Here is a 24363-nt window from a genome sequence, read left to right on the forward strand (position 1 = left end):
GGGAGAAGCAGGGGGGGGGGGGGCGGCAGGGAGGACACATTAGAAACAGAAGAGGGTTAGGCATTGTGTGATGAACAATGGGGATAGACTTGGCTCTTCTCAGCAGCGCAACAATCCAAAGCAGTTTCAAAGAACTCGTGATAGGGGGTCGCTAGGTGGCTCAGTAGATAAAGCACCGGCCCTGGATTCAGGAGTACCTGAGTTCAAATCCAGCCTCAGACACTTAAAACTCACTAGCTGTGTGACCCTGGGCAAGTCACTTAACCCCCATTGCCCCGCCAAAAAAAAAAAAAAAAAAAAGAACTCATGATAGAAAATGTTCTCAACATCCATAAAAAAAGAACTATGAATTATGAATGTAGATTGAACCATACTCTTTGTACCTTTGGACTGTTTTTTTCCCTTCTTTTTTGAGGTTCTTCCCTTCTGCTCTGATTCTTCTTTCACAAGATGACTAATGTAGATATATGCTTAACGTGAATGTACATATACAACCTATATCAGACTGCTTTCTGTCTTGGGGAGAAGGGAGGGAAGGGAGGGTGGGAGAAAAAAAAATTGGAACTAAAAATCCTGTGAAAACAAATATTGAAAACTATCCTTATATGTAACTGGAAAATAATAAAATACTTAAAAAAAAACCCACATCCCTGCCCTAGAAAAACACTCTTCAATAAAGTACAAATGAAGTCCTCAGGAAAAAAAAAAACAGAAACAGAAGAGAGTAGACTGAAATAATAGAAAGGGAGACAAAAGAGGGCTATAGACAGAGAAGAGGAAGCAAAAGAGGTTTAAGAGAAAGACAGAGGGGCAACTAGATGGCACAGTGGATGGAGCACCGGCCCTGGATTCAGGAGGACCTGAGTTCAAATCCGGCCTCAGACACTTAACAATTACTAGCTGTGTGACCCTAGGCAAGTCACTTAACCCCAATTGCTTCACACACACAAAAAAGAGAGAGACAGAGACAGAGTGAAAAGACAGATATAAACAGATAAAGATAGAAGATGGTGAAAAGAGAAGGAAAGAGGACAAGAAAGAGGGGGAAGAATACAAAGAGACAGAGACAAAGATCGACCAAAATGGGAAAAGTGGGAAACAGAGGAGAGCCCGGAAGATGGGAGAGTTAGAGGGAATTCGAGAGTGGAGGGAACTCAAAGGGAAGAAGGGGGAGAGGTTGAGAGGAGGTGACAAGCATGAAGATAGAAGAGGCTAGAGTGGGAGAGGCAGAAGTGGGGAGGAGACCATAGCCCAAGAAGGAGAGGAGACAGAGATGTGAAGGGGGTGTGGAGAGAAAGGGGGGCTGGGGAGAGGAAGGAAGAGGAGGATTGAGGCGGATCCAGAGCCGGTGCCTCTCTGCTGCCGAGCCGGACAATCCCCGCTTGTGTCCGAATGAAAGCTGGATTGAGAAAGCTGTTGGCTTTTCCTTGTCTATGCTCCTGCCCCCTTGAGAGAAGGGAGGATCAAAGGAAATTCCCGTAGGCTTCCAGGACCAAGGTGCTTTTGCCAAATGTGTGCGTGTTTTAGAATGTGCTTTGCAGAGCCTTCCTGGCCCAGCTCAGAGAGGCTGAGAGTATGAAGCTCCTGAGAGCCCAGGGGTGTCTCGGCTCCTCTCTGGCAATATTTGTCGCTCTGAGCTTCAGGCAAGTCCTTGGGAGCCTCATGGCCCACAGAGAGGTGAGTACCCAACCACCAGAGCCTCAAGGGCCTGGCACACCCCACACCCCGAGAGGCCAGCCTGGCTGGCCCCCCATTCTCCTGTGCCCTTCTACATGGTGAAGATGGAGAATAGGCATGGTCAGCAGAGGGAGGCAAAAGAACCTCCAGGAAGCTTCTGGAGGATTCAATGAATCCCACTTCCTTAACCCCAACCCCTCAACTCCCTTCCATTCCTAACATTCTAGGACTTTAGGGCCCTCAGACCCTGGGAGCTGAAGGTCATTTGTCCTTCGTTCCCAAAGAGGACCATGACACCTGGGTGATGTCATGCCTTGCAGTAAATTGGATTTAAGTGAGGGAGGGCTGTGCAAGATCACCAACCTCACTCTCTCCTCCAGAACCATCTGGGTCCAGTGGCAAGATAGACACCAGGACCACTGGAGATGCCCCAGATGTTTAAGACAATTAGGGTTAAGTGACTTGCCCAGAGTCACACAGCTAGGAAGTATCTGAGGTGAGATTTGAACCCAGGTCCTCCTGACTTCAGGGCCAGTGCTCTGTCCACTGTGTGACCTAGCTCCCCAGGGAGCTAGTTGAAGAAGAGTCTAGAGGATGTCTGGGCATCCATGCCTCCTATTCTTTGACTCATTGGGACCTATGAATCCATTCCTTGGGCCCACACCTCCAAGCCAGCTTCTGAAGCCTAGGCTTCTGCCCTCTAGCTTACAGTGACACGCTTCTCCATACGCTCGACCATTGTGTCCCGCTATGCCCACACCCAGGTTGTGTCTGTCATGACCAACCCACACTCGGAAGCCCAGGAAGCTATCTTCGACCTGGATCTACCCAGCATGGCCTTCATTTCCAACTTTACCATGTAAGTGTCTGGGGGGAGGGAGGTTCAGAGCTTGAAGGTTCCACAGGGGCTGTGCCAAATTTTAGGAGGGCAATTGACAAGCTCAAGTACCAAGGATGAGCAGTGCATTTCCCACTGGGGAAAATGGAGGTCCTAATAGCACCTCCTTCCTGGGCTTGTTGTGATGGTCTTAGATCATTTCAGTCTGTATAGCACTGTGCAAAGCAAGACAGGTTGTCATCACCGTTGTGATTATCAACATCAGTTGGAGGAATGAGAGAGCTTGACAAAAGAAAAGAGAAGATTTAGAGATCAGGAAGATGTGGTCACTGTCTTTAACTCAGCTAAAGGAATTAGCCATAGGGAAGGACTGGGACCAACAGGGAGAAGCTAAAAGGGCAGGGTGTGGGAGGGGGGTAACTCCTGAAATGAGCCAGGCAAAACACACATAAGGCACCTTTAGGGAACAACAGCAATAGCAAGTGTTTGGATCCCACCTTAAGGCTTACAGGTACTTCCCACTGGACTCTCTCTTCCCTGAGATCATGCCCATTTCACTGTTGAGGAAACTAAGACTGATAGACATGCCCAGGGTCACACAGCTAAGGTATCTGAGGCTGGATGCAAACTCAGACCTTTGTGACTCCAGGTCCTTGTGCCTCAAGATTTTCAAGAGGAGCCTGGATGTATTCTCTAGAGGGAGTTCCCACATCTTCCAGAATCCTTTCCCATCGAGATTCCAGGAATCTCTGATTCCCAGATCTCCTAGGAAGTAGCTCTCACACAAGTTCTTTGCCCTCTTGAGCTCAATTTCCTTATCTTTAAAATGAGGGGTAGGACTATAGGGTCCCCAAAGTGTTCTCAGCCCTGCGAACCCATGACCATAAGTAGCCTCAGCCCCACCCTCTACACCTTACACTTACAGAAATGAGCCAGTTGGGTTAGATGAGGTCATCTCAGCAGCCCCTCCCTGCTCTCAATCTTAGGACCCTGGGACTGGCCTGGATGGATTGAAGGAAGCAGTGTAGGAAGGGAAAAGGAATACTCTTAACAGAAAGGGTGGGCTATATTTTAGGAAGACCTCAAATGCCAAGGAGAAGGTCACACTATTCAATTGGGTGAAACTAAGTACACTAGATTTTATTTTGGGGGGGTTTATTGTTTGGGGGTTTTTTGTGGGGCAATGGGGGTTAAGTGACTTGCCCAGGGTCACACATCTAGTAAGTGTCATGTCTGAGGCCAGATTTGAACTCAGATACTCCTGAATCCAGGGCCGGTGCTTTATCCACTGTGCCACCTAGCTGCCCCAGTACACTCGATTTTAAAAGAAATTCAACTTAATCTCTCCCCTTCAGAAAGAAGACTGTCCCCATTACTGAGAGGTCTTCTGTCAGCAAGAGCTTTCTGTGCCCTTAAATTCAGTACACAGAGTATTCTCTGTGTGGAGGCCAGAGACTGCATTTTCTGGTCAGGAAAGCACACACCCTACAGACACATCCACCCACTTCAGGTCCAGCAACAGAGAGTGGCTTGTTCTGGGCCACTGGGAAAAGGGTGCCAAAGGTTTATTCTATTACCCAGGGTGATATAATCCATTGCAGGAGTGAAGAAACAGAAAGAAAGAAAGAGAGGGGGGAAGGGAGGAAGGAAGGAAGGAAGGAAGGAAGGAAGGAAGGAAGGAAGGAAGGAAGGAAGGAAGGAAGGAAGGAAGGAAGGAAGGAAGGAAGGAAGGAAGGGAGGGAGGAAGGGAGGGAGGAAGGAAGGAAGGAAGGAAGAGACGGGGGAAGGAGAGGCATAGAGAGAGAGAAGGAAAGAGACAGAGGAGAGAAAAGGCAGAGAAAGATAGAGGAGAGAGGGAGATAGACAGACAGATGGAGAGGAGAGGAGAGAGGAGAGAGAGAGAGAGAGAGAGAGAGAGAGAGAGAGAGAGAGAGAGAGAGAGAGAGAGAGAATTGATAAATATTTATTAAGCACCTACTATATGTGCCAGGCACTGTGGACAATATAGAGCCTTGAAAGGTTCTTGAGTAAAGGGGAGGATAGGATAATTAACAGGATAAAGAGATAGTAAGAGTCATCGAATAGCACAATTGGCAAGCCCCTCAGAAGTCATCTAGTTGAAGTATTACTTCCACAGAAATCTGTGTGATCTTGGGAAAGTCTTTGGCCCTCAGTTTACTGATCAGTAAAATAGCACAGTCGATTGGAGTAGAAAAAATGGGATTGATGAGGCCTCAGTGAAGAGCTTAGTGTGGTTTGGTTAAAATACGCCAGTGACGCTAACACTGCGTGCCTTATCTGGACCTGAGGTAGATACTCTCCCAGGTTCCTGACACCTGAGAGAGCCAGGGAAGCCTAGTAATTCCTTGCCTCCCTCTCTCCCCATCAGGACCATCAATGGCAAAGTCTACACAGCTGAAGTCAAAGAGAAGCACCAGGCTAAGAAAATGTACGAGGAAGCCAGGAAACAAGGCCAGACTGCTGCCCATGTGGCCAGCCAGTAAGGCTCTCCAGGTCCATCTTTCCACATGTGCATGACCTTGGCCAGGCCCTTCACTTCCCATCTCCCATTGGCCTTTTCTCTTCCCCTTTAAATGTCTCTAGGCAAATACGGAATGGGTGTGGGTGTGTGTGGGGGGGTGACCAATCACGCTCCTGCTTCCTTAATGAGAAGTTAGCAAATCAACAGCTTCTTATTTCTCTAGTTCTAAAGTTCTATATACAAGGGGGGATGGTCTCCTCCGCCCCCCACTCCCACCCCAGAGCACAAGTAGGCGCAGGAGGGTCAGGCGTCACAGTTGGCTTGGGCATCAGTGATGGAATCAATTTTAAAACACTCTGACCATGTGAGCAGTTGAATAGCTGACTGACTAAATAAATATGCACATGATTCCACACTAAATGACCTGGAGAGTAAAATGAGTGAACCAACACAAAGAATGAGTGAATTCATGAGACTCATGAGAATGAATGAGTAAAATGAATGAATTCTATAGGGCTGAATGAATGAAGGAGTGAATCAACCAAGTGATGAGAGGGGGAAATGAGTCCACGAATGAGTTATGACAATAACTATTTTTCCTGTCACCTTCCCATTATCCCTCCATCCCCAGAGACGATGAGGTCAAGAAGTTCAAAATTTCCACAAGTGTAGCTGTGGGTGGAGAGGTGACATTTGCCTTGACCTATGAGGAATTGCTCCCTCGACTCTTGGGGAAATACCAGCATGCTGTGAGTGTTAGACCTGGCCAAGTGGTACTAAATCTCAGTGTGGAAGTGACGGTATCAGAGAGGACTGGCATTGACTACATCCATGTGCTGCCCCTCCGAACCAGCCACCTACTGACCAACGCTGTTAGAGGTATGTGCTAGGCAGTTCTTAACCACAAAGCCCTGAGCCTAGAGTGGGGAAAAGGCAGACACAAGGTTGGACAGGCAAGGGAACCAAAGTGACCCCACTGATCAGATGAAGAGGGCAGAAGGAAAGTTACTAGGGTCAGTCAGGAAACCATTTTGTAAGTGGACCATAAAGCACCCGTGAATTTGAGAGGAAAGCAGGAACTAAGTATTACTGGAGGGCAGGGTTGGGTCTGGCTGGGGCATACATCCAGGCAGACAGAGGCCAGGGATCTAGACAGCCAGTGCTGGCCATCCGAGGAACAGACAGATGGGGGGGTCTTGGTCACAGTTCAAGTTTGAGACATGAATGATGTTGAGAATGAGTCCAGGCTCCCAGTTTCCGTATTCAATTCTCTTGTTCTGCTTTTCTTTGGACACTGGAATGTTTGTGGTTGCAAAGCAAAGCAACAGGAAGCAAAGTGATTCTACAATCTAGGCATATTGAGCTATCAGCTGAGGTGGAGGGACTTGTGGGGCTGGAGGCAGAAAGTGTTGAGCTTTTTTTTGGAGGGGGTGGGGGCTTGAAGCACTCTAATGTGATGCTAGAAGAGGAAAGGGAGCTAAACAGCACCAGCAGATAGGATCAATGGCTTCCACTCCTCCCTGGATGCACACAGATTTGTTTTAGCACAGAGAGGAAAGACAACTACCCTCACAAGAAGTCTAAACATTCCAGCAAACCAGTTCTTGCACTGGCCATGCTCCATAATGCATTGCTCATTCTGCATCTTCAGTCCATTGCCTCTCTGGCAGGAGGCCGGTGGTGTGCTTGATCTTCAGTCCTCTGTTCTAGAGTCTTTCAAAGTCATTTTCCTCCGTGTTGTTGTCAGCGTATAAATTGTTCTCCCGCCTCTGCTTTCCCTTCACAGAGGTCTGCCCAGTTTCCATTGAAACTGTCCATTTTGTCATTTCTTATGGTGCAATAATATTAAATTACATGCATATACCATAATATATTTAATTATTCCCCAATAAGTAGGTATCCCTTTAGTTTCCCATTTGTGGCTACTAAAAAAAGAGCTGCTATAAATATTTTTGTACCTATGAATTCTTTTCCTCTTTCTTTGATCTCTTTGAGGTCTAGTAGTGGCATTGCTGAGTCAAAGGGCACAGTTTACTGACTTTAGGCATAGTTCCCAATTGCTTTCCACAATGACTGGACCAATTCACAACTCCATCAACAATGTGTTAATGTACCTGTTTCGTTTTCCTTTTTTCTCACCTCTGCCCACGTGATGAGTATGCAGTAGAACCTCAGGGTTGCTTTAATTTGCAGGTCTCTAATTAATGATTTGGCCATCCATCGATAGCTTGGATGTCTTCCTTTGAAAACAGCCTCTTCATTTGCTTGGGCCATTTATTGACTGATGAATGAATCTTATCTGTATAAATTTCTTAAGTTAAAATTGAGGTACACTGAGGCACAAAAGTCCCGGGAAGAAGTTATGACTGGTTAAAAGAGCTCAAATTCATGAATTACGAAATCAATAGAATTGGTAACAAAGCTGAGGCAGGAGAGACGATATGATTGTTTGGAAATTGAGAATGAGGGGCTAGCAATAACCCCCTCATTGCCTCCTGTGAATAAGAAATATTCATTGTTCGAGTCCACCTGAAAGGTTAGAAATGGTGGATCCCTTTGGATAACAAGCCAAACACCCTTGAAGGATAGCTTGGTGGTGTAAAGACGCTAGACCAGAAAAAAAAAAAAAAAAGATGCTAGACCAGACTCCGTGGTTTCCATCTGTATCAAGATTTCCTTGAGGCAAGAACAGAACAGTGACTAACAGGAGGAATGGATCGCTAAACGTCATAATCATTACAGTCCAGCTGAATTTCTGAACTAAGTTCAGAAAGAAAGAGCCGTGACTTGGGCAGTTGTAGGACAAAATCAATGAACTAGAAATAGGATCGATTAAAAGATGTTACAGAATCAGCCTCAGTGCTTGGATTTGGATCAGTCCCTTATATCCCTTGGAAAGGTTACCTTTATCAGAGAAACTTTCTAGTTCTACAAAATATTTCTGTGAGAGTTTGGTGCAACACTGAATAAGTCAATGGATTTAGGTAGTACTATGATTTTTATTATATTCACTCTGCCTACCCATGAGCAATCAATATTACTCTAGCTGTTTATGTCTGTCTTTTTTTTTTCTGAAAAGAGTGTTTCATAGTTGGATTCATACAGTTCCTTAGTGTATCTTGGTAGATATACTCCCCCAAATGTTATGGCTTCTATAGTTATTTTGAATGGAATTTCCTTTCTAGCTCTTCTATTCTGGGCTTTGTCAGAAACAAAAAGAATTGCTGATGACTCACTTAGATTGATTTTAAATTTTGTAACTTTGCTGAATTTAATAAATCTTTTGATTAATCTTTTGACTGACTCTATAGGGTTTTCTAAACAAATAATCATATAATCTACAAAAGCCATAATTTTTTTCCTCTTTGTCTACATTTCTTCCTTCTATTTTTCTTAATTATCTATATCCATTGCTATAGTTAGTATTTCTAGCACTATGCTAAATAACATTGGTAATAATAAGGACCCTTGCTTTACCACTGATCTTATCGGAAAGGCCCTTTACTCAGCTTAGGGCTGGACCTTGAATACAGGGGGAGACAAACTTTTATACACTAAAAACAATTAATCAAATAAGGCCAATTAATTAAAAAAACAATAATACATTAGGTAGTCTGATTTCTCATTGGATGAAAGATTAGGTCCTTTCCAAGTTAAGAGGGAGAGAATAAAAAGGTACAATTTCCTGAATTCAGAAAAAGAGATGTCTCACTCCCCCCAAGTATCTATAAACAATCAAAGGAACATGGAAACAGTAACTGATCAATACCGAGCCCGATTGTGAGAAAACTCCTTGCATTAATATTTGAATCTGACCAGATTCTGTTCAGCATAGCTAAGGTCCTTGGTTAAGGGTTGCTAAACAGCAGGGAGAAGTGGTCCAGTTTTCCAGTCACACAGGACTAGGTCCAAACACTGCAATGAGGTTTTCTCCCAATTCCCCAACTGAATAAACATTTCTCACAAAGCACAATTTGAAGTAGACCCATAACTGAATAGAAATGGAACTGACCTAGCTCCAGAATTGAGTCACAAGATGGAGTCAGTATAGTTCATTCAATTCCCACAATTCACCACTTGCTGTTCTAATCCCCCTCAATTCCCTCATTATGTATAATGTTTACTCTTATGTTTAGACAGATCTTATTTACAACCTTAAAAAAAGGTCCAGGGGCAGCTAGGTGGCACAGTGGATAGAGCACTGGCCCTGGATTCAGGGACAATCTGAGTTCAAATCCGACCTCAGACACTTGACACTTACTAACTGTGTGTCCCTGGGCAAGTCACTTTACCCCAATTGCCTCACACAAAAAAAAAAGAAAGAAAAGGTCCATTTATTCTTATGTTTCTAGGGTTTTTGACAAAAGCAGGTTTGGATTTTGTCAAAAGCTTTTTTTTGGTCGGAGGGACATCTATTGGTATTATTATATGGTTTTAATTATTTAAATGATTAACATGGTTTATTATATTAATATTTTTCTTGATTTGTTTTGAGGGTCAAATGAGATCAAATGAGATAATATTTATTATATTATCACAGCACAGTGACTGGCACATAGTAGATTCTATAGAAATGTTTACTTCTTTCCCTTCCATTCGTTCTTCACTTCCTCCTTCCTTATGTTGAACCAACCCTGTTTTTGTGGATTTATAAATCCAACCTGGTCAGAATGTTTAATGTTGTTGTAGCCTACCTGCTAATATTTTATTTAAAATGTTTGCATCAATGTTTATTAGGGATATTGGTCAATAGTCTTCTTTGCTTTATCTCTCCCTGGTTTAAAGTATCAACACCATATCTGTATCATTTATATCATATTTTGGTGGGCAAAATGAAGCCCCTCCTTCAAAGAACTCCAGGATTGCTCCTCTGTGGGCTCCCCTTGAGGGCTCCCTGCTGGAAGCACCCCTCCCTTTCCTACCTACCTTGGCTTGTCTAGCTCAGGGTTGGGTGGAAGAATCATCTCCAGATTCTTCTTATTTCTTTTTAGACTAATGCAATTCAAAATGCCCATGGGGTGTTTGTCACATTGTAGTATGTTGCCATTGACCCACAATCCCCCTTTGTTTCCCATTTAAAGCCCTTCGCTACCTGGCCTTTTTTCTATTTCCAGCCCAATTGCACATCGTTTCCCTTCGCACATGTATGGCACAAGCAATGCTGACCGACTTGCTGTTCCTCACACAACTTCCCGTCTCCCAACTCCAAACTTTTGCAAGGTTGTCCCCCTCGCCTAGTCTGCTGCTTTCCCTCCTCACTTCCACCTCTTAGAGTCCCTAGATTCCTTCAAAACCCAGTCCAAACTCCGCCTTCTACATGAACCCTCTGCCTACTAGTAGCTCCCCCGAAATGATCTTTGAGGCACCCAAGGTTGGGCCAGAACCAGCCCATGACATCTCATAAGAGCTGGTTAGTGAATATTCCGCATGAAAGTTGGCACCATAAGTTGGAGCTTAATGGAGCTACTGTTGGTTGTGCTTACCTAAGAAAAATGATAGAGAGAATGGCAAGGATGGGCATTAAACTTCCCCACTTACTAAGCCTAATTCCACTTCTATCATTTGTTTGTGTTGATTCTGTATAGCCCTATATCTGTGCATGTTGCTCCCCACGCTAAGCTCCTTGAGGACAGAAACTGTTTCCAGTTTGGTTTGCTTTTCTAATTGATTGAGAGGCAGAAGGAGCAAATTCCAGGTGTGGGGAATGGCTTGGGCAAATACGGATACCAATACTGCTGCTGTTGCTGCTGACAACAATAACTAACATTCAGAAAGGGCTTATGATATATCAAATGCTTTACAATTATTATCTCATTTGATCTTCATAAAAACACTGGGAGGTAGGTATTATTATGATCCCTATAGAGGAAACTGAGGTGAACAGAGAATTGCCCAGTGACTTGCCCAGGATCACACAGCTAGGAAGTATCTGAGGCCAGATTTAAACTTGGGTCTTCCTGTCTCCAGGCCCAGCATTCTATCCCCACTGTGTCACCTTACTAGGCAGATTCATGGAGAAAGGAGATAGGGCCCGGCTGGTTAGGAGTACAATTTGACTGGAAGGTGGGGTTTGTACAAGTTGAGGTTGGAGTGGAGGGGGCACCAGCCTATATAGTCATGAAAAGTTTGGAACAGGGCAGTGGCATGGACAGAGAAGAGACTTAGGACAGGGGATGGGTCAGCAGGAGAGACAATGTTATCAGTCCCCTGTCCTGAGCTGATTGATATGACTTTGAATTGACTTTGTCTCTGAACTTCTTAGAAATGGAGACCAGGGCAAGATTAGGAGAAGTGTTCATCTTCTGTCAAACCAAAATTTGACCAAATTTGACCAAATTTGCCCACAGAGAGCAAAAAGCTGTATTTGTTTCTGGGGATAGAACTCGAAGAGGGCTTTATTCTGTGGGTCCTTGAGGTTGAGCAAGGGATGGGGGTGGGGGGAGAGGGAGCAATCAGAAGAGTAGAAAAAGAAGAATCTACATAGGGCCAATCCTATGGGAGGTGAAATTCACCATCCCACATCTCACTAAATGATCCGAGAACCAAATAGGTCACTGTGTAGTCAAGAGCTCAGTCTCAGGAAGGGATGGCAGACAACTGGGATGAGGAGGGGTCAGCAGTAGGGGCGACAGCCAAAGCCAAAGGCCAAATGAGGATCGACCTCACTCTCTCCCCATTCTACCCCTTCCTCACTTAGCCCGTGGGCCTGGGCTGGGTGGCTCCTTTCTTCTCATCATTGATCACCCCCATACAGGTGAGGCTGACTTGCCAACATCCACCAGAATTGAAAAAGAGGAGACCTGCGCACGGGTCACCTTCACACCAACACTGAATGAACAGGCTGCCTACTCCAGCCGGGGCATCATGGGGGACTTTGTGATTCAATATGATGTGACCATGAAGGACGTCATCGGCGATGTGCAGGTGATCTGGGCCTTCAGTCAGGAATACGTTAAAGGGAGCCTGCCTATACTTACCATCTACATTTAATCTTGAGAGCATCATCACCCTTAACCTTGAACCTGGCTCACACATTATACATTATTTCATCTTCTCACCTTGGAGCCACGTTCTTAGTCTCCTAGTAAGGACTTCTTAAAGGGGTCGAGGGTGGAACAAGCAAAACTGTGATGCCCTTCCAGGCCTCTCTGTGTCCTAACCCCCAGCTGCTATCATCAGGTAAATTTTCATGACGCAGTGTCCCAAGGGCAAACCTTGGATCTGTTGGGATTTCTTCTGCTGCTCTCTGTTGACATCTCCCCTGATATCTCTCTGTCTCTGTCTCTCTCTGTCTCTCTCCCGGTCTCTCTCTCTCTGCCTCCCTCTGTCTTTCTCTCTTTGTCTCTGTCTCCCTCTGTTTCTCTCTCTGTCTCTGTCTCTCTGTCTCTCTCTGTCTCTCTGTCTCTCTCTCCCCCTGTCTTCCTCCCTCTCCCTCAGTGCGCATGTATGTGTACCCTTCTCTCTGTTTCTGTCTTTCTGTCTGTTTCTGTCTTTATCTCTCTATCTTCATGTGTGTCTCTGTCTCTCTAACATTGTTTCTCTTTCCATCTCTTTTGGTCTCTCCCTAGATCTACGATGGCTATTTTGTTCACTATTTGGCCCCCAGAGACCTACCTCGTATGCAAAAAACCATCATCTTCGTTATTGATGTCAGTGGCTCTATGACTGGAACAAAGCTGAAGCAGGTAATAATTGCCTGGGAGAGGGGAAGTGTTGGATAAATCTCCCAGAATTCTAGGCCTGGATTCTAGAGTATGAATCAGAGAAGTACAGACAGAATTCCCTCCCAAAGTAATGGAATCCAACCCTTGCCTATCCAGACATCTCCACTCCAAGTGGGCCTTCAGGGGGCAGCTAGGTGACACAGTGGATTCAGGAGGACCTGAGTTCAAATCCAGCTCCAGACACTTGACACTTACTGGCTGTGTGACCCTGGGCAAATCACTTAACCCTCATTGTCCTGCAAAAGCAAAAAACAAAACCAAGTGGGCCTTTAGCCTCTGAGGAACTGTCTAGGCTGAACTACATCTTCCCAAAAGGCAGAATTATTCAAGCGTTATTTTGCTTCTCTTTCTTTTCTGCCCAGAAAAGTAATCTTTGGACCAGACAGGATAGAGCCTCTTCCCCACCCCCTTCCCAGGGATATTAAGGCCAAGATAAGGAGGGACAGAGTGAGATGTTCAACCTAGTTGACTTTCGATGAGTTTAAGTCCTGAAACACAGATGAATCACTGTTCAAGGTACTAAAAGGACTGGCTGAGCCATCCATTCTCTAGCCATGGAGACTGGAAGGGGTGCTGAATTGATTTTCAAAAAAAAAGGAAAGAGAACCTATTGGCTTAAGAGCTTGACTTGGATTCCTGGCAAAAATACAAAACGCATTTTTACGGAGACATATAGTGGGCATCCAAAAGAAGCAGAACACATCATGCCAAACTACCTCATTTCCTATTTCTACAGAGTTACTAAAGAGACATCCTGGCAGAGGGGCAGAGTGGCCAGTGAACTGGCATAGGAATCAAAAGGGACTGAGATCTAGGTCTTAAATCAGACACCAGTGGGCTCTATGACCCTGGCCAACTCATTTGATCTCTCAGTGCAAGGCAGCTCTATAAGACTATATCATAGGGGCAGCTAGATGGCACAGTGGATAGAGCACCGGCCCTGGATTCAGGAGGACCTGAGTTCAAATCTGACCTCAGACACTTGACACTTACTAGCTGTGTGACCCTGGGCAAGTCACTTAACCCTCATTGCCCCATCCCACCCCCAAAAAAACTCAGAGGAGGGGAAAATCTATTAGGTAGGTAGGTAGTTATACAGGCATTTATTATCTCTATCTCCCACTGCCACCTAACTGAACAATTAAAATACAATAAAATTAAACCCTCAAACAAGTTTGCATAGTCAAACAAAACAAAGTCCTATGTCCAGCATGTCCTAAAATGCATTCGTTCATTCATTTGTTCATTCATTCATTCATCATCCTGTGATTTGAGTCTATCACCTTGCAAGCCACTTGCAAGCTCTGATCTAAGAGTCTGACAATTCTGCTGTAGACTCGGGGCTCAAAAGTCTGTCTTTCTTTCTTCCTTTCTTTCTTTCTTTTTTTTGGTTATTTTGTGGAGCAATGGGGGTTAAGTGACTTGCCCAGGGTCACATAGCTAGTAATTGTCAAGTGTCTGAGGCTGAATTTGAACTCAGGTCCTCCTGAATCCAGGGCCAGTGCTTTATCCACTGCAGTGCCACCTAGCTGCCCCTCAAAAGTCTTTCAAAGTTATTTTCCTCCATAAGGTTGCCAGTATAGAAATTGTTCTCCTGGCTCTACTCTCCTCACTGTGCCATCCCTTCCTAGGTGTCTGCCCAGTTGCCTTTTGTCATTTCCTATGGTGCAATGCACCATATATATGCATTACATGCATATACCGTAATCTGATAGGTAGGCAGGCACCTTTTAGTTTCCTGTTTCTTGCTACTCCAAAAAGAGTTGCTATAAATGTTTTTGTACTCAGGACTCCTTTTTCTCTTTCCTTCATCTCTTTGAGGTCTGGGCCTAGTAGTGGCATTGCCCGTGTGATGAATATGAGGAGGAACCTCGATGTCGCTTTAATTTGCATTTTTCTTAACTATTAGTGATTTGGAACATTGTTTCATATGGTCATTGCTAACTTAAGTTTCTTCCTTTGAAGATTGCCTGTTCATATCCTTTTGATCATTCATCGATTGCAAGATGGCTCTTAATCTTCTAAATTTGAACCAATAAGGAAGGAGAAACCATCATGGCTTAGGGTGGTCAGGGAGGGCTGCCTGGAGGAAGTGGGAATAAAGGTGAGGTAAATACGGGGGGAGAATAAGACTGGATGTCAGATTGTTGTGGTTGTTGTTCAATTGTTTCAGTCATGTCCTACTCTTCATGACTCTTTGGGGTTTTCCTGGCAAAGATATTGGAGTGCTCTGCCACTTCCTTCACCAGCTCATTTTACAGGTGAGGAAACTGAGGCAAACAGGGTGAAGTGATTTGCCCAGGTTCACGCAGATAGTGAGTGTCTGAGGCTGGCTTTGAACTCAGGAAGATGCTCTCTGCTGAGAGGCTCTGAGGCCCAATTTGAACTCTGATCCTTCTGACCACTGCAGGGCCTCCCACCTCCCCATGTGGCACATACAGTGATCTGAAACATGACCTTAAATATGGTTTCTACCCATCTTTTGACTGCTGCAGACCAAGAAGGCCATGCATGTGATCCTGGGGGACCTGTGCCCAGAGGACCATTTCAACATTGTGACCTTCTCTGACATTGTCCACATCTGGAAGGCCACGGGCTCCATTCAGGCCACACCCCCAAACATACAAAGGGCCAAGGCCTACATTGGCAGAATGCAGGCGGGCAGATGTTCGTATGTGAGGTCTCCCTCCCTGCTTCAATCCCCTTCCCCACCCCACCCCTTCCCAGGATTGCTGAGCACCAGATCTCTGAAGACCCCTGACCAGTCACAGGTGTGAGAGTGTCCCTATTCAAGCTTCCTATTCTCGCTGTGTGGGCTTCACTGTCCTGCTCTGTCATGTAAGGAAGCCAGGCTGGTGGCTGGCTTCCCTGCTTTCCACATTCTCCTAATCCCCAGGGAGGGGTGGAGTCAGCAGGCCTCTCTCCAAGGCCCCTCCCATCTCTGACAGGCCAAAGTTCAAAGGCACCATCCATCCCCTCTTTCCAACTCTTCCCAGGCCTCACTTTACCCTTCTGTAACACAGAAATAGAATAATTGGGGAATAAGACAGGGCAGGGATGGTTGTCGGATGGCTCAATCCCTCATGGCCATCTGGTGAGATAAGAGTCTTGGCCTCATGAGGTAGAGTAGGAGAGAGAGCAGCGGGAGCAATCCCATCCAAGTTGAGTAGGGTGTCAGGAATGACATCCATTGAAAAACCAGAGACTCAGAGAGGATGAAGAGCTACTAACTCTTAGTCTGTCCAGAGAGATGAGACTCAACCCCATAAACTGGCTAGAGACAGGCTGGGGCCCTGAGAATGAGCCAAAGAGAAGGTTTGCAGGTCCATAACACAGATGGGGACCTTGCAAAGGGAAGGAGGATCAATTGTCCTGGAAGGCATTCTGCAAGAGGAGCCATTAGAACTGGGACGGGGGCAGGGGAGCCCACCCAAGAGGCAACAGGCAAGCTGGAGGAAGGGATAATGCCTGTGGGGTGGGGAGCTGGCTAGTCATGCCAGGTCTCTGCCTTCCCTAGGGACAGACATGAATGCAGCTCTCTTGGCAGCAGCTTCCATATTGAAGCAGAGCATCACGGGGCCCTCAGGAGAGGCTCGCCTGGTCATCTTCCTCACCGATGGGGAACCCACAGCGGGAGTGACCTCGCCTGCCCGCATCCTTGCCAACGCCCAGAGGGCCCTGGCTGGCCAGGCAGCCCTCTTCGGCCTAGCTTTGGGGGATGATGCTGACCTTCCCCTTCTTCGCCGCCTCTCGCTGGAGAACAGAGGCACAGCTCACCGCATCCGAGAGGACCAGGATGCTGCCCTGCAGCTTAAAGGCTTCTACGATCGCATCGCTTCCCCCCTGCTAGCTGACATTCACCTCCACTACCAGGCCGGGCGAGCTGGGGGGGCCAATCCGCTACGGAGCTACTTCCCCAACTACTTCGGGGGCTCTGAGCTGGTGGTGGTGGGCCAGCTAGGTCACAGGGAGCCTGAGCTCCGGGTGCACCTGGAGGCCCGGGGCCCACACAACCACCTGCTCACAGCTGCTCGGAGTGAGAAGGCCGCCAGTGGTAGGGAGCCCGCATTTGGCTGCCTGTCCCACAGGGAGCTCAAGCTAGGCCAAGGCTTCCTTCAGCGCCTTTGGGCCTATGTGACCATCCAGGGCTTGCTGGAGGCCCGCCTTGGGGCCAATGATTCAGCTACCCGCAGACTGCTGGGCCAAAAGGCCCTCAACCTTTCTCTGCATTTCCATTTTGTAACGCCCCTGACCTCCCTTGTTGTGGTGAAACCAGAGGAGGAAGACAGGGGGGAGCAGGGCCCACATCCAGCCCTGCCAGCTCCTGGAAAGTCTTCAAGGCTTCCGCTCCTTACCGGCCCCACTGAGCCCCTGCTCCAGGGGGCCAAACTCACCAACACTTCCCCTAGGCCCTCAGCCACAGCCAAAGCAGGGAATCCCAGGGCAACCCAACAGAATCCAACTCCACCTGGCCCCTGGGTACAGCCACATTCTGCTCATCCATCATCTGTGAAACCCACAGTGTCTTCATTCCCCGAGACTGGCTCCTTGTCTCCTCCCAGAGCAGGCCCTGCCGCTCATCCGAGTTCTGTCACCCCATCACTACTGACCTCCCCCCAAGCTGGGGCTCTATTGCACCCCAAAGCAAACATCTCATCTCGGTACAATCCAGGCTCCCTGGCTCCCCCAAGATCTGACTTCTTAACCACCCCTAAAGCAAGCACCCCCATTCGCCCAAGTCCTAACATCTCGTCAGCACTTAATCAGCCACTGAGCTCCCCATCTCCTCCCAAGGCTGTTTCTCCATCTCTCACCAGAACTGGCTCCCTGTTTCCCCTAAAGCCTGACATTTCATTCTCCTCATCCATCCAAAAATATGTCTCTCCGGGGCCCCCTAAACCTGGATCCCTGTCCCCCCCAAATGTCAACCCTCCAAACTCCAATTCTTCAGATTTCCCTAAACCAAGCCCCCAGTTTCCCCCCCAACACAATCCATCCTCCCCCAAAGCTGATACCTTGTCCCCCTCTAAGTTTAGCTCCCAGTTTCCCGCCAGACCTGTCTCCCCAGATCCCCCAAATCTGACATTTAATCCCCACCAACCCAGTTCCTCATCTCCCCCTAAAGCCCAACTGTTGTCACAACCTAAGCCAAACATCCCATCCCAGGATGCTCCCCCCAAATGGGATCAGCCAACCTCCCACAGTCTGAGCTCCCCATCACTGCTTAGACCTGCCACTCTCTTTTCCCGAAATGTCACAGCAAGTCCTGATATTTTGATAGCGTGGGACCCTAGCACCTCATCTCCCCCCCAACTTGCTTCCCCATCTCTCCCGCAAACTGGAGTACTGTTGTACAATCTTAGTGTTCCTAAGTCTCAGTCCTTCCCCAGACCAAGTTCCTCATCCCTCTCTATCCTAAATCACCCACCTCCCTATAACCTGAGCAGTGTTCTTGTTCTCCCTGAGGAGCCAGGCCAACTTCTGGAAATCCTGCCAGATTCTCGATTCTCTGAGTCCTTGAAGCCTCCAGCTATCTACACTTTCCCCAACACCCCCAGACAAGGCAGCAGACCTGGTGAGGCTCTCCCCACAGCATGAACTTTTCTCCCAAATATCTCCAGGTTCAAAACCCCTACTTGCTTGTAGGCCCTACTAGGGCTTTGGATGTCGCTCCCCAAGTGTAGTGACTCTCTAAGGGTCTTTGAAGGGTTTTCTCTGTAGACATCTGAGTCTTGTCATGACTCCCTTCATATCTCTGGATATCTCTTGTGAGTCTCAGGATCTGTGAATGTCTCTGCATGTCTCTGAGTTGTTGAATGTCACTCCCTTGGTACTTCTCTTGTTTGTGTGCCTGTGGACCTCTTAATAATTCAATGGGTTTCTATGGTCATCTCTGCCATTATGGGTCTCTGGGATACATCCACACCCACACCCACACCCCCCACACCCACACACACACACACACACACACACACACACACACACACACACACACACATCCCTGGTAATCTCCCTCAGAATATCTCTGTGACTGACTTTTTTTTGGTGAGGCAATTGGGGTTAAGTGACTTGCCCAGGGTCACACAGCTAGTAAGTGTCAAGTGTCTGAGGTCAGATTTGAACTCAGGTCCTCCTGAATCCAGGGCCGGTGCTCTATCCACTGCACCACCTAGCCATCCCTTGTGACTGACTTTTGATGCTTTTCTCTGGGTATCTCTGTGTACTTGTGTGTATCTGTGGGGTTGCTAGGTTTTTGAGTTACTGTTTCCATATCTCAGTAACAACGTGTCTCTGGGTACCTTGGTTCATTTCTGGGTCTTGGAATGTTCCTCTGTGGTTGTGGGTCTCTGAGACTTGGGGAGAAAAACCTGTCTTTGGGGCATGGGGCTAGAAGCAGGGAAGCGGGGGCAGCTAGGTGGCGCAGTGGATAGAGCACCAGCCCTGGATTCAGAAGGACCTGAGTTCAAATCCGGCCTCAGACACTTAACACTTACTAGCTGTGTGACCCTGGGCAAGTCACTTAACCCCAATTGCCTCACCAAAAAAAAAAAAAAAGAAGAAGAAGCAGGGAAGCAGGGTTGGGGTATGCTTGTTACCTTGACTTCTCTCTGGGCTAGTTACAAATTCATTCATAGGTAACTTAACAAGTCCAGTCTTTAGGGAGGCCCCAAACTTTCAAGGAAAGCAAGACACACTGGCCATAGGCATAAATCTCAAAGGCCTAGCAAAAGAGGGGGGTCAAAATTCTCCTGCATGGCCTCAGACACTCGACACTTACTAGCTGTGTGATCCTGGGCAAGTCACTTAACCCTCATTGCCCCACAAAAAAAAAATCATCCTGCAAGGAGAAAAATTGAATGTTGAAAACTATCTTTGCATGTAACTGGGGAAAAAATAAAATACTATGAAGATAAAAATACAAAGAAAAAGGGGAAAAGCTGGGGACTACAGCAAGCCTCTTCTTTCTTCTTCTAAATCCCCAGGGATTCAAGGCAAGCCTCAGAAATCCCCATCAGTTTTTACCTTCTCCTCTTCAGGTAAGGAAACTCTTTTGTTTTCCATCTGTTGGAAGAAGGGGCCCAGCAGATGAGAGAAGCCTCTGGTGGCTTCCCCTGCACTCCTTCCTTGATGGGGCTGGGTGTCTCTGTGCCTTACAGTGGATGGAGACCCACATTTTGAGATTCGGTTGCCCAACTCAGAGAGTAGAATCTGTTTCACGGTGGATGGAAGGCCAGGAGACACACTTCAGCTCATCGGAGACCATGAAACAGGTAAGGTGCACAGAGAAAGTGGATGAAGATGCAGAGAGACAGGGAAAGGCAGGGACTGACAGTCACAGCATGACCAGAACAGAGGACCAGTGGGACAGAAGAAACAGCAAAGAAAGGCTCACTGAGAGCATTTGGTGTCTGTGGTCTCACTGGAGCCTCCCAACAACCAGAGGAGGCAGGGCCTTTCATTCTTCCCATTTTACATGAGATCAGCAGAGGTTCAGTGATTTACCCAGGGTCACACAGCTAGGAAGTATCAGAGACAGAGTTTAAACTCAGGCTTCCTGACTCGAGAAGTATCAGGTATCTGAGTTGTTGTTTGACCTTCCTTCTCCAAGAGGACCGTGACATCACGGTGATATCATGACTTTAGTGAATTGGATTGAAGTGAGGGAGGGCTGTGCAAGGTCACCAACCTCAACCTCCAGAGCCATCTGGGTCCAGTGGCAAGATAGTTATCAGGACCACTGGAGATGGTCCCGGATGTTTAAGGCAATGGGGTTAAGTGACTTGCCCAGGGTCACACAGTTAGTAAGGAGCTGAGATTTGAACTTAGGTCCTCTCAACTTCAGGGTCAGTGCTCTATCACTGTGCCACCTAGCTGCTGAGCAGTCCAGAGGCCTAGGGTTTGTTTGTTTGGTTGGTTGGGTTGAGTGTTTTGGGGGGGTGGAGGGGGATAATATCAAGATTGAGTGATAGCACCAAGGATGGATCTCTTCGTCTCAAAGACATGTAGCCCCCACTCACCAGTGGGGAAAGGATAAAGGGCACGAGTACCTTTGTAATTAGGGTTAGGGAAGGATGTACACACTGGGCACCAGCATGGAGTGAGGCAAGCCCCAAAGCTTTCCTTTTCGGTACAAGTAGTACCCCCTCTGGGGCTGCCTCTCCCGGGAAGCGTTCACAGGTTGCTAATTATGTCTACTGACTATTAGAAATCAGCCCACAGCTATCCACGCAGCTCCCCAGTAGCTAGCCCATCAAGCCAGGATATGGTGTCCCTGGGAAGCGGACACTGTTAGTGTTGGAGGCACCGCTAGTAACTGAATGGGATTCAGGCAAACTCCCAGCCCTAGTTCTTATAGCAGAGGGAGGGAGGGCCGCTTTCTCTCCTTTCTTCTCCTGTGCTCTAACTCAGGCACGGCTCTCTGCTGAGCAGGGAGTCACTGGGCTGGGCTCCCTCAGCCCACTCCTCTCCACTGCTCAGCTCTGCCTTGCCAGGGCCGGCTCTCTCTGGACTGTGTGCTTGGCTCTCTACTGGCAGAAGTCGGGTGGCTTGAGGCCGCTTCCCCCCCACACTCTCACCGTTTCTGGGCATCTCTCCCTGCTCCTCATTGAAGGCATTGTCTCCTATTGGGATGCAAAGGAGAGAAAATCCCTCCCCCATGCTTTCCCGTCCCACAAAGCTGCTTCCTGACTCCATTGCCGCTTGGGACTGGCACAGTGTCCTGTCTCCACAAGTTGGCATGCTCAGAAAGGCCTCCAGGCCTCCAGGCCTGTACCAGTCTTCATTTGGCCCTTGGCCAGCTGCTCTTCCAATTCAACCAGACTAGCTTCCCACTTCTCAAAGGGGTGACAAGACTAGACAGCTATTGAGCCTTTTTTTTACCATATTAATACCTAGTTACCTCACTTATTTTCCCCCACTTTCAGTGTTTGTCAAGTAACTTGGAATAAATCCCTGCCTACAAAAAAGGCCCTATCTCTATTTTTGACCTACATGACCTCAGAGGTCATTTAGTCTACTGCTTTCATTTTACAGAAGAGGAAACTGAGGCACAGTGAGGCAAGTGAGATGAAATGACTTCTAGTTTACACACACAAAGAGCAAAGATAGATCTGCAGTGAGCCAGAGATCCAGAGAGAGTCAAACTTTCCCAAAGACCTCAAAAAGGCCTGCAGAGGGACGAATGGGAGCCCGCCGAGAAGCAGCGAGCAGCAGGGCTGAGGCGGGGATGTGTGACAGCTACGTTGGAACGTCAGCTGCCAACACTTAGACTCTAAGTCCCTTCTCTCTGGACCTGTTTCCTCAGCTCTAAAATGAGGGAATTGAATGACATGGTCTCTGAGCTTCCTCTTGACTAAATGCTATTTTCACCACTGGCCTCACTGGTGAAATGAGGTATCTGGCTACCATGGTTTCTGACTGAGGTCTCTGAAATCTCTGAGTCTCAGATTCCAAATTGCGAAAGACATCCCAAACTCCCAGAGTTTGAGCCACACAGCCCGTCTCTCCCCAAGCCACTCATCCTAGGTTTGTAGCCTCACACTCAGCCCTCCCGGCCCTTCCCCTAGTACTGGATCTGCATCATTGCTTCAAACCTGTAAGACTGCTGAGCACCTGAGGGAACAAATATCCATGTCTCCCCTGACTCCAGGGCTCCATGTCAGTGGCCACCTCCTGGGGGCACCTCCAAAGCCTGGCGGTGAGCAGCGGACCCGCACCTACTTCGACAAGATCGTGGTGGCTGTGAGGAGACTCCAGGACCCTTTTGTCATCCGTGTGAGCCTGCACCACGTCAGCCTGGAGATGGAGGGCATGACAAAGAGACTCAGCTGGGACCAGCCTCTTCTCTTCCTGCAGCATGGGCCTGGACTCGAGCTGATTCTCCAGCACCAGAGGACCCTCACCATCCGTCTCAGCCTGCACTTTGAGTTCCTTATCAAGAGGCACCGTGACAGGCACCCCACTCCGCTGAGGCTCCCCCATCTTGGCTTCTACATGGTTAATGGGCACGGCCTGAGCCGCTCTGCTCAGGGCCTCCTAGGTGAGAAAATGCTGGCATTATATCCTCTCTGTGGTCTTCCCTTCCCATACACACAGAAAACCCATTCCCCTGCTACTACCAGGCCGCTGCCTCCCAAGTCCGACTCCCATTTCCGAGATCCCCTTTTGGCTAAAAAAAAAAAAAAAGCCTTTCCTGGTTCTGCAAACTAGCGTTCCAGTTGGCAAAGCCCTCGATATGATCCTTCGGGAAACTCTCCGGATGGAGACTCCCTTTATCTCATCACACCCTTGCCACACCTAGGGGTGCTGGATGGGACAGGAATCGTCACCCCGTTGGTTGGCCTGGGCATTTGATCGCCAAGCCCCAGGAATAACAGCACATCCCTCTCTGCTCATCTCTTGCTACAGGGCAATTCCAGCACACAGATCTCTTTGTGAAGCAAACAGTTAGTGGGGCTTGGCTGGAAAGGTCAAATGGCCCCAGCGTGCCTCTGCTTCCTGTCATCGCAGGGAAGGACTTGCTGTCTGGGGGCCCCTGCTGGAGGGTGAAGCATCAGGACGTGGGGAAGCTGCTGGGGAGTCCCTACAAGGCTTTTGTCCTCTGAGGGGCCGCTACTCCCTCTTGGGAGAACACGTCACCCTCACACCCAACCTGCCCTTAGACCTGGATGTCTTTCCTGCCTACGCTGCCCTGCAGTCCCTCTTTCCTGCTCTTCTTCCCCCTCCCTTGCTTTCTCTCCTTCCCTGACCACCTCTTCTTCGACAAGATCTGACATTTAGAGGTAGGATCTTAGACATTTAGAAGAGATCTTGTAGGGCATTAAGTTCAATAAGCACATTCTATAGATGAGGAAACAGTCCCAGTGGCTTAAGTGACTTGCTTAAGTGGTAAGTGTTTGAGGTAGGATTCAGACTCATGTCTCGGGGGGCAGCTAGGCGGCGTAGTGGATCAGCACCAGCCCTGGATTCAGGAGGACCTGAGTTCAAATCCAGCCTCAGACACTTGACACTTACTAGCTGTGTGACCCTGGACAAGTCACTTAACCCTCATTGCCCCACAAAATAAATAAATAAATGAAAATTTAAAAACAAAAAACAAAAAACCTCAGGTCTTAGTATTCTGCCTACTGAGAGGAAGGAGAAAGGCCAATGGGAATGCTCTGCCAGGTGCCAATACACCCAGTCTGCTTGCTAAGCATGCCATGCTGCCTCTTTTGCTCCTCACTTCCGCTTTCCTGAGTTAGTTATCTCCCGGCATTTGCTTCTCACTCTCCCAACCTCTACTCTCATTCTGTCCCCCAGTCCTTTCTCCTTTCTTTCCCATTCTCCTCAAATCCCAAAGTGCCCAAGGGAGACACATGAGGCAGTGTGTGCCAGGCTATCGCCTGATGGGACAGCTCAGGACCCTGAGCCCAAGGGCCCCAGGAAGAGCAGTGTCCCCCAAGCTGCCAGCCATCACTGAGCGGAAATCCTTGTGAGGAGGGGGCTGCCTTCCTCATCGGCACCAGCTACAACTGCTGACCAAGTACAGGCAGAGAGTTCCAGGAGCTCTGAGAGAGGCAGCACGCCCCAGACCACTGGTCCTGCTTTTAGCCTGACCCTCATGGCTTTCATCCAAGAAAGCAACTCCAGTGGAGAAGAGG

At 47.8% G+C, this 24363-nt stretch overlaps 1 protein-coding gene across 1 annotated transcript; it reads left to right on the forward strand.

Annotated features, from left to right (window-relative positions):
* The first annotated feature begins 1404 nt into the window (after positions 1-1404).
* ITIH6 (inter-alpha-trypsin inhibitor heavy chain family member 6) lies at positions 1405-23669 on the forward strand. The gene is made up of 12 exons (XM_043974930.1): positions 1405-1677; positions 2382-2536; positions 4905-5015; positions 5629-5876; positions 11752-11921; positions 12566-12682; positions 15217-15388; positions 16239-18296; positions 19705-19758; positions 19879-19992; positions 22371-22760; positions 23129-23669. Exons 1-12 carry the CDS (start codon positions 1576-1578, stop codon positions 23323-23325), a joined length of 3888 nt encoding a protein of 1295 aa, XP_043830865.1. The 5' UTR covers positions 1405-1575; the 3' UTR covers positions 23326-23669.
* The last annotated feature ends 694 nt before the right edge of the window (positions 23670-24363 follow it).

The sequence above is a fragment of the Dromiciops gliroides genome, chromosome X, assembly GCF_019393635.1.
Source record: "Dromiciops gliroides isolate mDroGli1 chromosome X, mDroGli1.pri, whole genome shotgun sequence".
NCBI classification, from domain to species: Eukaryota; Metazoa; Chordata; class Mammalia; order Microbiotheria; family Microbiotheriidae; genus Dromiciops; species Dromiciops gliroides.